General features: G+C 41.9%; 1 protein-coding gene across 1 annotated transcript; it reads left to right on the top strand.

Annotated features, from left to right (window-relative positions):
- The first annotated feature begins 9120 nt into the window (after nucleotides 1-9120).
- Nucleotides 9121-9505, top strand: LOC126766910 (putative GPI-anchor transamidase). The gene has a single exon (XM_050484578.1). The coding sequence runs from the start codon at nucleotides 9185-9187 to the stop codon at nucleotides 9503-9505; it is 321 nt and encodes a 106-aa protein (XP_050340535.1). The 5' UTR covers nucleotides 9121-9184.
- Nucleotides 9506-13236: the final 3731 nt, after the last annotated feature.

The raw sequence follows: 13236 nt of genomic DNA, 5'->3' as shown, positions 1-13236 counted from the left end.
TGCGCGTATAAAATTAACTGTCTGCACTACTTTATCCATCACGTGCTTCAGGCCTATACAACTGGGATGCCCAAAGGCTCTAAGAGATGGCGGGCCGGATGAAGGGCCTATGCGGGCCGGATGGTGGCCCGGGGGCCGTATGTTGGACATACCTGGTCTAGTGGTTCGTCTCCGTAAATACATGCTGGGCTTTCTGCTTTCCCCACGTTGTATAGGTATTTTCGAAAATACCCGTGACCGGACAGCATCTGTGTTATATAGTAATTTATCTCGCCGTATTTTCTACTGTGCCACTTCTCTATTTCTTTAATCAGTTTTGCGGTCCATCTTCCTTTGCTCTCCCTTGTCCACCGATCTTGCCAGAGTTCGAGAGTTTGCTTCCTCGCTTTCCGTCTTTCTTCCATAGCCAGAGTTGTCTTCTCTCCTTTGCGAGAAGGTCTATTGGGATGACGCCGCTTATCACTAGCACTGCGGATTCGGATACAGTGCGGTACGCCGAGGCGACTCTCAAGGCTGCTGTTCTCTGCACTTTAGCAAGCACTTTTCGTCTATGTTCTACATTTAATGTATCGGCCCATATTTCGCTACCGTATAGTAGCACTGACTGTGTTGTGTCCATAAGCAATTTCCTTCTACTTGCAAGTGGGCCTCCGATGTTTGCCATGAGTCTTGATAGCGCCATGGTTATATTTGCTGACTTTTTTGCGGCATGTTGGATTTGAGCCCAGTACGTCAATTTGTTGTCCATTCTTATTCCAAGGTATTTTAGGGTTTTCGTCGTTTTAATAGTTTCTGAATGAACTTGCATGTCAACCTCCAGCGGGATATGTTTCCTAGTGAGAAGGATCAGTTCTGTTTTTTCAGCAGCTAGGCTGAGGCCGTGTGAGTCCAACCATGTCTGTGTTCGTATCATAACTTGTGTCAGTCGACGCCTGGCCATGTCGGTATTACGCGCGGTTATGACGGCGGCGATATCGTCTGCGTAGCCAACGAGGTAGCAATCGTCAGGCATTTCAACGTTTAAGATTCCATCGTAGCTGGCATTCCATAGATCTGGTCCAAGTATTGATCCCTGCGCTGCTCCAGAGGTTATTTCCTTACTTTGTGGGCCATCACTCGTATCGTATAGTAGCTTCCTGTCTTTAAGATAGCTTCGTACCATTTTCATCAAGTAGAGGGGCGTTTTGAAGCGACTTTCTAGTGCGTCGATCATATTTTCCCATTTTGCGCTATTGAAAGCATTTCGTATGTCGATTGTTGCGAGGAGGACTATTGGTCTCGAGAAGTTGTTCTTTCGATAAACTTCCTCCACGCTGCGCACGACGTCTTCCACAGCTCCCATGGTGGACCTGCCTGGTCTGAAGCCATGTTGTCGCTCTGATAGGCCTCCAGCATCGTTTATGGCGGCTATAATGCGGGGTTTCAACAGTCTTTCTAATAGCTTTCCTGCTGTATCTAGCATGCATAAAGGTCGGTATGCTGATGGTGTTTCTGGGTCTCCTTTGCCTTTGCTTATTTGGGTCAGATGCTGCCTCTTCCATATTTCTGGGAAAATACCCTCGTTCAAACATGCATTATATCGGGTGATTTTTTAAGAGCTTGATAACTTTTTTTTAAAAAAAAACGCATAAAATTTCCAAAATCTCATCGGTTCTTTATTTGAAACGTTAGATTGGTTCATGACATTTACTTTTTGAAGATAATTTCATTTAAATGTTGACCGCGGCTGCGTCTTAGGTGGTCCATTCGAAAGTCCAATTTTGGGCAACTTTTTCGAGCATTTCGGCCGGAATAGCCCGAATTTCTTCGGAAATGTTGTCTTCCAAAGCTGGAATAGTTGCTGGCGTATTTCTGTAGACTTTAGACTTGACGTAGCCCCACAAAAAATAGTCTAAAGGCGTTAAATCGCATGATCTTGTGGCCAACTTACGGGTCCATTTCTTGAGATGAATTGTTCTCCGAAGTTTTCCCTCAAAATGGCCATAGAATCGCGAGCTGTGTGGCATGTAGCGCCATCTTGTTGAAACCACATGAGTCAACATTTAAATGAAATTATCAAAAAGTAAATGTCATGAACCAATCTAACGTTTCAAATAAAGAACCGATGAGATTTTGCAAATTTTATGCGTTTTTTTTTAAAAAAAGCTATCAAGCTCTTAAAAAATCACCCGATACATGGATAGCAGTAAGTGCGGTCGTTCCATAGCGATTAGCAACACTGCTGGTATCGTCAGCCCAGGGGCTTAAAGTGTTTAATTTCCTCCAAGGTGAAAGGCGGACATGAGCTGGTCTGGTTTACGATTCTTTTTAACTCAGTAGACTGTTTTGCTCCGAGTTTTTTTCATTACGATCTTGTAATTATGTGGAACTTTAATCCGCTAAATATTCCTATGCTCTTCTATTCCATTTCTTCCAACTTTTTCAAGCTCTCCCACGGAAAGTTTGTCTACCGGATTAAGTAATGTCCGGACAGGACATTTACAGCCTCAGTATGGTGTGCTTGACAATCACGGTGTTACGCGTGGTATTTTGGTGGGTTTTCATCTATAATTTGTTCAAAAAACTTTAATCCGTAAACTCAGTTTTGTCATTATGGATGCTGACGCGATTAAGTATTACGTGGGAGGACAGACATTTAAGCTTTCCAACGCCTAATTTGTCAGTCGAGTTGTCACATGAGTGTCGTTAAATTATCGACCGTAAAACCAAAACCACCGAGTGTGGTTTTTAGTTTTTCCCTTGTATTTGAAAATCGAGGGCAATAAAATAGTACATGCTCAGAGTCTTCTATATGCTCTGTACATGTCGGACAGTTCGGACTAATGTCATTGTGGAATCTGAAAAGGTAGCTTCTAAAGCACCCATGTCCACTAAGTATTTGAGTCAGATAAAAGTCTAGGTCTCCATGTCGTCTGTCTATCCACGAGTGGATGTCCGGTATCAGTCGGTGGGTCCAACGCCCTTTAGATGAGGAATTCCACCGCTCCTGCCACATTTTAATGCTTTTGTTCCTCTCCTCTGTCTTTGCCGATACTGTTTTAGGCGCTGATAGATGATATAAACGCTCGAGTTCATCTCCCTGGATGTCAATGGGCGGCATGCTGGCTAATACTTCAGCAGCGTCGGTTGATATTGTCCGGAAAGCACTTATTACTCGAATTGCAGAAAGCCTATGCACGGCAATTATTTGTTTAGCATACGCTTTTATATCCATTGCCTGTATCCATACTGGTGCTGCGTACAGTATTACGGAGCTCATTGCTTTCGCTAGTAAGAATCGCCGGCTTGAACGCACACAGCCTGTATTGGTCATCATTCTCGATAGAGCATTGTAAATTTTGTTTGCTTTACTGGAGGAATACTCCAGGTGTTCTTTAAATTTTAATTTAGAATCTAATATTACTCCCAGATACTTCAGCTGCGGCTGCGAGGTTATCTCGCACTCCCCTATGGTGACCTCTATTTGTTCTTCTACCTTCCTGGTGCTTATGAGCAAAACTTCAGTTTTTTGCTCCGTCAGTTCCAGACTCATAGAAGAGAACCAATGCCGTAGACCATTTAAGCACTCATTGCATTTGTTTCTTAGGTCGGCTAATTGTTTGGCCACTGCTACAACCATGAGATCGTCCGTATACGCTATTAGCTTCACGTCTGTTGGTTGCTGTCTTTTTAGCACCCCGTCATACATGAGGTTCCATAATAGTGGGCCTAACACTGACCCTTGAGGTACTCCACTCGAGATAGAGTAACTCTTGGTACCTTCGTCTGTATCAAAAAGCAGCCTTCTGTTTTTAAAATAGCTCAATATAATGTTTATGAGGTATTCAGGGGCGCGTATTTCATCCAGGGCTTTGATTATGTGTGCCCATTTTGCCGAGTTGAACGCATTCTTGACATCCAGGGTAATCAGCGCGCAGTACTTTTTTGTGCCACCTTTCCATCTTTTGCCACTTACTGCACATTTCGCAGTATCAACGACTTCTCGTAGTGCGTCAATCGTGGATCTCTTTTTTATAAAGCCGTATTGTCTCTCTGATAGTCCGCCGGCTTTCTGGATTGCTAACTCCAAGCGGTTTCTTATTATATTTTCGTACACTTTACCCATTGTGTCGAGCATACACAGTGGTCGGTACGATGAGGGTTCTTCAGGTGGTTTCTTTGGTTTTGGGAGCAGAACCAATCGCTGTATTTTCCACGCCTCGAGGAACATCTCTTCCTTTATGCATGCGTTGTACATTTTAGCGAATAGTTGAGGCTTTGAGCTTATAGCTTCCTTCAGGGCCCTGTTGGGTATCCCATCCAACCCAGGCGCTTTGGTGTTTTTGATTTTCTTAGCTATGGCCAATAGCTCATCTTCCGTGACAAACGGGGGTGAAACTGCAGCTTCGTTTCGTCGCTTAGCATAGGAAATCTGGTCGTGTCTCGGGAACAATGTTTCGACGACTTTTCCCATAAAAGAGGCATCTTTAGGTTGCTGCTGCTTATTTTTAAATCTCGACATACAGATTTTGTAAGCAGTTCCCCATGGGTCAATGTTTGCTTCCTCACAGAGCTTCTCAAAACATGATTTTTTGCTCCGGGTAATTGCCGACTTTAGGAGCTTCTTGTGGCTTTTATATTCATCTCTAAGGCGGTTTCGGTTTGTTTCACTCCGGTTACGCTGTAGACGCCGTCTGGCTGAGTGACAAAGCTTTCTCAGCGTGGAAATTTCCTCATTCCACCAATACACAGGCCGCCGCTTATTGCGATGTGATATTCTACGCATTGTTGCATCACATGCTGCGACCAGTTCATTTCGCACTGTCGATACCAAGTGGGCGGCGTCGTCACCTGATACTTTTGATGCACTCCATACTAGCTCAAACAAGTCTGGGTCGAACTCCTGTTGCTTCCAGCTTCGTTTTCGGAGAGTGTTTCTGCTAAGAAGTTCGGGCTCTCGGGAGTACGAGATTTGTGCCATAATTGCCATATGATCGCTGTTTGTGTACATGTTTGACACCGCCCACTTAATGTGCCTACTAAGCGAAACATTCGCAAACATAATGTTAATAATAGATCCTTTATTCCCTTTTTGGTACGTATTTTGTGTTCCGGTGTTCACTATTGTTAGGTGCGTTTGACTCAGGTATTCTTGAATTAGCCGCCCTCGATGGTTTGTGCATCTGCTGCCCCATGCAGTTGACCAGGCATTAAAATCACCCGCTATTATAATCGGTGTTTTGCCTCTGGTTTCTAATGAAAGTCTCAAAAGGAAATCTTCGAATTGTGATTGCTGCGCTGGGACGAGCATAGCAACTTACAAAATATATCCCATGTATATTGGCCCATGTGAAGCAGTTATAAGCTTCTCTGGAGCAGGTCTTAAAAGGTTGACCTTTGCAGGACCATATTGCTGCTTTGCCAGATTTGTCTGCAATCCATGTGCTTTCCGGACGCTGGGAGTATTGTTCACTTAGTATGGCGACATCAATGTTCTCTTCTATGACTGTCTGTTCTAGCAGATCCTGGGCCGCTGCACAATGGTTAAGGTTTAACTGTAGTATCCTCATTTACTTAGAGACTTCATCATCTCGAGATACTTTGGGCAAGTCGTGCTCAATACTGAGTGCTCCCCTTTGCAGAGCATGCAGCTCGGGACGTTTGTGCATACCTTCGCTAAATGCCCCGCGGTTCCACAGCGTGTACAATGGGACGATCTGTCTGTCGAGCTGCAGCAATTTCGCGCCATGTGACCCAGGTGGAAACACTTATAGCATCTGGGAACAGGCGAATATTCTCGAAGCCGACAGATCGACCACCCAATCTTTATTTTCCCTATTTTAAGTGCGGCCTTGGCATCTTGAGCACGCAAGCACACAAGTGCTATTTGCGTGCCACTACGCGTTTTTCGCAGACTTTTCACACTCGATATCTCCAGATTTTCGACTCCGCACTCCCTTTTTAGTGCTGCGCAGATTTCCTCAGGAGTTGTAATTTCATCCAGATCTTTGCACGTAATCGTGACGTTGTGGGTCTTGGGCTGTATCTTAGCCATTTCGCCAACCATCCCCTCCAGAGCGCTTTGGAAAGATTCGGCTTTCGTCTCTGCACGATTTTTTAGTTCAATAAGTAAATCCGTTTTACGAATATGGGTTACATTTGAACCCAGTACTTCAAGCCCGCTGTCGCTTTTAATTTTTCGCAGAATATCTGCATATGACGCACCATCCTTCTTTGTTATGATTATGGCATCTGGTTTTGTTCTGATCTTCCTTTCCAAAGGTTTCTTCTTTGAAAAAGCGTTTCTTTCACAGGTAGTCGTATTTTCTTCTGGGATTAATTTTGCTGCTCCACTGTACAACAATTGCGGCTTTTCGTTTACATTTTTGCTTTTTGTAGGTGGTTGATAGCTAATGATGTGGTGGGTGAATTGCTTGCTTCCATTTACGTGTTCCTCTTCTTTTCGTCGTTGCTGGGTTTTTTCTGGACCTATGAGGTAATATGTATTGGTGGTCTTATAGTCGGTTCCACATTTTTCCTTCGGACACCAGCTTATCAGGGGTTGTGTCGTTTCAGGTGGTTGATATTGGCCGATAAGCCTTCTTTGTCGAGCCATGTCGAGAATGGCGGTGTGCCCCATTCCAGGCTTGGCGTTGAAGTCTCCGTTATGATTAAGGACGGTTTCAGCAGCATGCATCGAGCTTTGGCATTGGATTATAGGGTCGCTCGGGTGTCAGGTAACAGCTGTTTTTTATCCAGACAAACCCATTTCCTCTCCCGCTGTTTGTTTTTTTTTTGAAACTACTCCTTTCCGTTAGCCATATTGCCGCTGTTGCTGTGGTGTCTTCTAGCCATGTTCCATCTTCATTTTGTTCTTGATGATTGCTACCTCTTCCGATAGCATGAGCTGTGGCAGGAGGTGGTCAGCTGTTTTGCTTCTGTGCATGTTACACTGTAAGATCTTCATGTTCTTGTTTTTTCCCTATACGACTCACACGACCGAGACCCTGGGATGTGATCTATTTGGGTACACTTCTATTCTACGCAGAGGCAACAGCACGGTAAGTTTTTGCAGTCTTTCAGCTTGTGCCCGGGTTTCCCACATCTTATACATAATCCTTGGCCTTTTCTGTCGGGGCCTTTGCATTCCCATTGTAAATGGCCGAAGCCAAAGCATCTGTAGCATTTTTTAACTTCCTTCATAAGCTTCATCCTGCAGCTGATCCATCCTATTTTTATGTGTCCTTCTTTTAGTACCCTGTTTGCGCTATCGGCTGTCAACGTCACATATGCGCGTATTTGTTCGCGAGTATTTGGAGCGCTGGTCCTCACTGTGATTTCTTCATCTGCTTACTCTAGCAGACGTCTTACGGAGGTCGTGATTTCTGCTGCGGTGGATAAGGAGTCGAGGTCTCGGATCTCAATTGTGGCTTTCTGTTTTAGCTCGCTTACAGAAGCTATACCACGTAGGTTGCTTGTGAGAGCGTTTCGGAGCTCTGGTTTCGGTTTTTCTCCTTTCTTCAGTTCTAGGAGCAGGGCACCTGATTTTGTTTTCCGTATTGCCCGGACTTCCACTTTGTCTTGGTCTGTCATGACGTTCTGGAGCTTGTCATCTGTTTGTCCTTGAGTTTGCTCTTCGTTTTGATATCGTTTTGCTTGCTGTATCTTTTTTCCTCTTACTACGTGCCACACAGTATTTCCGGGTCCTCGCCCCCTTTTCTTTGACTCCTGTTCCATTGGACTTGGTGCCGTTCGTTTAGGAAGAGCTGTTACTGGCGTTGAAACATCGTCGTGTTCGTTGCATGCATCTAAGGACCTAGTTGTGGTCGTGCGTCTCGTATCCTTTTCTGCCTTCATCCAGTTTCGGCGCAGGCTACCGATAATGTCGAAGAGTTCGTCTAGCTCGGATATCCCATTTTTTACATCGGAACTTATATTCTTCTGTCTCAGCATTGCCAACTTCATCTTTTTCAGGGTAACGCGGCACTTTAAAAGGGCTTCATCCTCTTCTGCTCTCATCTTCTTAATGAATTCTTGCCTTGGAGAGTTGTATCCATTTGGTAGGCCTCGGTCGATATCCGGAGTCCTATTTCTTGTTTCCGTGCTTGCTTCCGCTGATTCCAGGCATAGATGAGGCGGTTTCCTCTATGCAAACCGTTTGGATTGCCCTCTCATGTCCCATTTGTGGCGGCGAACGCAAAATTTTGCTTTGTCTTCTGAAGGCATTTAATTCGTCGTCCATTCGTCCTTTTTGTTTTGGTTCTGGTGTGTTGTTTTCGTTGTTTTCTTTATTCATGTTGGTAAGGGTCCCCGCTTCAAGCCGCTATCTTTGCTCGGTTGTACAGTTGCATTTTCGGTCCCTGTGGTTATCTTTGCATTGCAGGGAGGCCACACGGGGGTTGACACGAAACCTTATGGGAATTCGTGTTCAGAGCCAGGACCATAGCACTAGTCAGGATTGAAATCAACTGAGCCTGTACCGCCAACCTAATGGCGACGTAGCATCGAACGTACTTGAAGCCCTGCCAAAGTTTTAACGGGACGGAGGCGCCTGTGACATTACCCTGAAAGCCATTTCTGCAAGATGTCACTCTTGCATACTGAGGTAACAGAATGCCGCAGCCGTCAGCCCAAGTTCAAACGTTTCCAAATCGTGTGTCAAAATCGTGGTCCTACTTCGTTGCGTGGTTTCTTGCGTTGTCGTCTGTGCTGTGCTCTTTAGTCGGGGGCTGTATTTGTTATTTACAGCTAACCTGTGCTTCTCAGATTTGCTATCTGCCATCTGTTTCTCCGGCCGAGCATTTACAGTTGGGGATTTCTTTTCCTTGCGATTTCCGTTGTAGCGTCCCTCGTCGCTATGTTGCCTCCCTCTCGTGGGTAGGTGATCCCGCGAGGCCAATCTCTATGGGGTTGTGGATGCTTATTTTGAGGCGGCATCTATTCACCTCGTCACCGGAGATTCATAGGATGCTTCAGGTCTTTTAAGCCGAACCCTCCTCTCCTGTCGCTCTTGGTCAGGGACTGCTTATTGGGTATTCGCAGCTAACCTAAGAACTTAGGCCGTCAACAGTTCGCCAAGCTGTAGCCCCTGGTGGCATACATAGATTTTGCACTCATTCAATCACTGCATGCAGCTTAATCTACGTTTTCCAATTTGTTTGCTGCTGAATTTCGGTGTAGTTTACAAAAATAAAGTATAAAAGAAATGCAAACAATTGGCCGTTTGCTGTTGTTGTTTTGTACGCTACTTTGCATATTAACGCAAATAACTAGTCAGGAGGCCGGTAACCAGCTACCTGAAAAATATGTGGAATCCGTGCAACGTTCAACACACACCAACAACTGGGCGGTGCTTGTCGATGCATCACGCTTTTGGTTCAACTACCGGCATGTGGCTAACGTGCTGAGCATTTATCGTTCGGTGAAGCGTCTGGGCATACCCGACTCACAAATCATACTCATGTTGGCCGATGATATGGCTTGCAATGCGCGCAATCCACGTCCTGGTCAGGTGTATAAAAATTAGGGTATAAAAATATTATAAGTAAAAGTAATAATTACGAAAAAAAATAAAAAAAAATAAAATAAAAATAATAATAATCAAAAAAGTAAAATAACAGTAATAAATAATAATTTAAAGTTTTTAACTTCAGGTTTAGATACTGTCGTATCCACCTCTCCTGTCGCTCTTGGTCAGGGACTGCTTACTGGGTATTCGCAGCTAACCTAAAAACTTAGGCCGTCAACAGTTCGCCAAGCTGTAACCCTTGGTGGCCTGAGCTCAGGCATAACCATGAAATATTGATAATAATTAACACACTACCATTCAGAAGGTAAATACAGCTTCATATATTTTAACGGCTTTCCGCAACTTATAAATAATCTATAATCTTTAAGTAATTGGTAGTAGAGAATAAATTTATTGCAATTATAAGCGATGACTACTTATAGATTCGGAAATATGTGACGGCAAGGAAAGAGATTAAATGCATATATGTATGTATAGTATATGTATATACCTAAATGCATTAATAAATCTATTATTACTTTAAGTCTCTTAAATCAATTATTCACTATTTCATTTATTACTATTATAACATATACATATGTTTATAAACTAAAGTTCAAATGCGCGCAACCCAAGCTCAGTACTATTACAGCTCCTGAGTGTTTTGCGATTCTCTGAAACTAAAGCAATTGACCCTTTTTAATTATAATTTAATTGAGTGCACTCACCAAAATTCATACTAGATAAGGCAATAATATGCAATATGCGCTTTATGAAATTACGTTGGAGTTATTAAATTCATAATATTAATTTTTATTTATTTATTGGCTATTTATTGACAAATTTAAGTACACAAAAGTGGTGTCGCCTAATAAATAAATTAAAATTTTTCATATTGATTTTATTTGTTGTTGCCATATTTACTGTCAAACATTTGGTCAGTTCCAAATTGTAAATTCATAGAATCGTAGGTTTATCCTTTATATACTCATACTCATCGTACAGTGTGCGTTTACGTAATTATGCCTATTTTGTCTATATTAAAACAAAAAATAGATTGTTAACACAGAATGTGCTTATGAGTACTTATACACAACATTAACCTTCCTATACCCGCGCCAAATGTTTTAACACCTATACCCGCGCACGGTGTGACAGACCGTGATTTTGACTCCTCTTACCTGGTTATTTTTCTATAAAACCGTTTATATTTTTTTATTTTATGGGAACTATAGGATGTAATAAAACAAAAAATATCAATTGTTAGCATAACTTATTTATTACTTTAGTGACTATCAGTATTTCCAAAACAGCCTAAAAAAGTCACATTATTTCTTATAGTCTAGGAAAAACAAACATAAAACTTTTTGTTCTGAAAACAAACAAAAAATAACTTTTAATTCTTAAAAACCACATATCTTGAGACCATTGTAACATAAATTTAGTTAAATATTAAAGTTTTCAAAGCAGTCAGAACATACCATAACAGCATGCTTTAAACAAAAAGATTTGGCACAAGCAGCGCAGTTGTACCGCGTTTTTCTATATTTTTTTGATGCGCAATATCCACATTGGCCAATTTCATTGTTGATAGATGCAGCTGCAGATTCAGGGCCATATAATTTGCATATTTCATCAAGGCTTAACCTCAGTGTCCTTGGCAGAGAAAGAGTGAGTGCTCGTCGATCGTTCTGCGGCTAATCTTCTTGTTAGCATTATTCATAAGATATAAAAGAAACGAATTTATTCCTGCCACATTCTTCAAACTCTCAAATATTACCATAGGCCACCTATTTGTGCCTCGAGCGACATTATATGTACGTCGCCGTATGTGACAAGCCGTAATATTTTTTGAAAAATTCTACCACCTCTCCAAACAACTCTCTGATGGGAGCAAGTTTATCAACTGCTGCACGTTCTACACGAGTATCCTTATCATCAAACCGGAGACACCGTAGTAATAAATCGAATATGTTCCTACTCATAGCCCGTCAGTTTTGAACAAATCTTTGGCATTTAGTCGACTATTTCTTCATACTCCTGCATAGAGTAAGAGACCGAACAACGCTTCAATTTCTTTGGATCCGTCTCTACGCAGTCCCCTTTCTTGTGAAAGTTTATCTTTTAGGCGGTTTATTTCTTAATTTGTGCACTGAACAATCCGAATACAAGCACTTTCCGAGAAAAATAACCTCCATATTTCTAAAGGGGTTCTAGCTTCACCCTTAGATCTTAACCTTACTTGATCCAGGAGTTTTATTCCACCGCATACGCCCGTTTTTTTCGATGTAATAATCTCTGTTAATTTCATTATTTTCTGACTCGGATTGAGAATCGTGCTCTCTGTCAGAAGACTGAATTTCATCCTCAAAATCACGTGTTTCTTCTTGGGGTGGTCGACCATCTTCAACTTCGCTATCAAATTCATCGTCGTAATTGTAGTCTGAACTTTCTCCAAAACAACAATCGAATACGTTCATCATTCATTTTTTTATTATTTATAACCTAAAAATTTCAAAAATCGTTACAGTACTTGTAAACAAATAAAATGCAATTCAAACAAATACATAAAATCAATTAATAACACATACATAATTACTGATAATAAAAAAAATATGACTAACGTAATAAGTAGATCGTATACCCGCGTCGGTGTCACAGACCGATCAGACCGTAGTAGGTCTACCCTCTTCGGTCCTCACGTGCAATCTACTGGACATTCTTCAAGTATCCGTAGAAATACTTTAAAAATACTTTTTGAGTTTATGACCATTTGTGCAGCCAGCTAGACGTATTATTTGTAGTAAAAACCCAAAATTTGTTCTCTATGCTGGCAATAATGTTAAAAAGAGCGCAATGAGTGTAGTCAGCTGAGCGAAACACAGATTTTGTAAAGTGCTAATGATTATTAGTAAAAACTTTGAAAGCTGTGCAACCAAAAAATTCGAAAGTGTGATTAACTTGAATCTAACAATTACAATAAACAAGGTAAGGCTTGTCACTAACTTTGTTCTATTACCCATATTTTTGCCCATACATTTCATGACCAGCCCGCTGCACATTTGTAACATATTAACAAAAAAATGGCAGGTAAATTGTCGAGCAACAGATTTTTGATATGCTTCTTGGAAAGCGATATTGAGGATATGTCGGACGGTGAGGATGACGAGGAAGAGCGAAATGGCATAGATTTTGAGGAAGAAATAATTGCGGATTTATTAGAGGAAGAGGAATCTTCCCCACCCGAAGTTCTGCCACAAACTCAAGTCCGAAGACTTAAATGGTTTTCAAAAAGCTTTTCAAATTCTTCTGAATGTTCCGACGTAATTGAATGGGATGTTGATAATAGAGAGATGTGGACACTTTTCATTATTTTTCGGAGTACTTCGACAATAACTTCTGGAGCTTAGTTTCAGAAAGAAGTAATATGTATGCAATTCAAAACAACCGCAATTTAAACTCCACTTCTTCTGAGTATAAAAAGCTAGTAGGCGCTCATATTGTTGCGGGGTGCATGAAACTTCCAAGGATACGTATGTATTATCGACCTCAAATAAAAGTACCAGCCATCACACAAATTCCCAGAGACAGACTTTTTAAGTTGCGAAATCACATGCATTTTATTGACAACATGTCAGTTACCGAAGAGGACAAAAAAGATAATGCGGAATGCTCTTGAGAATATCGGTCGTCGCATTTTGGATAGCTGAAATGTCCTGAAACCAGTGTCCTTTCATGGAAAAATGAAG

Source organism: Bactrocera neohumeralis, unplaced genomic scaffold, assembly GCF_024586455.1.
Source record: "Bactrocera neohumeralis isolate Rockhampton unplaced genomic scaffold, APGP_CSIRO_Bneo_wtdbg2-racon-allhic-juicebox.fasta_v2 ctg2950, whole genome shotgun sequence".
NCBI classification, from domain to species: domain Eukaryota; kingdom Metazoa; phylum Arthropoda; class Insecta; order Diptera; family Tephritidae; genus Bactrocera; species Bactrocera neohumeralis.
Note: the sequence above shows the minus strand (reverse complement) of the source record. Positions and strands in the feature narration are given on the sequence as shown.

Bases quoted from the DNA above. Each gene is read 5' to 3' on its own strand.
- LOC126766910 (XM_050484578.1), top strand. From the start codon at position 9,185: ATGCAAACAATTGGCCGTTTGCTGTTGTTGTTTTGTACGCTACTTTGC.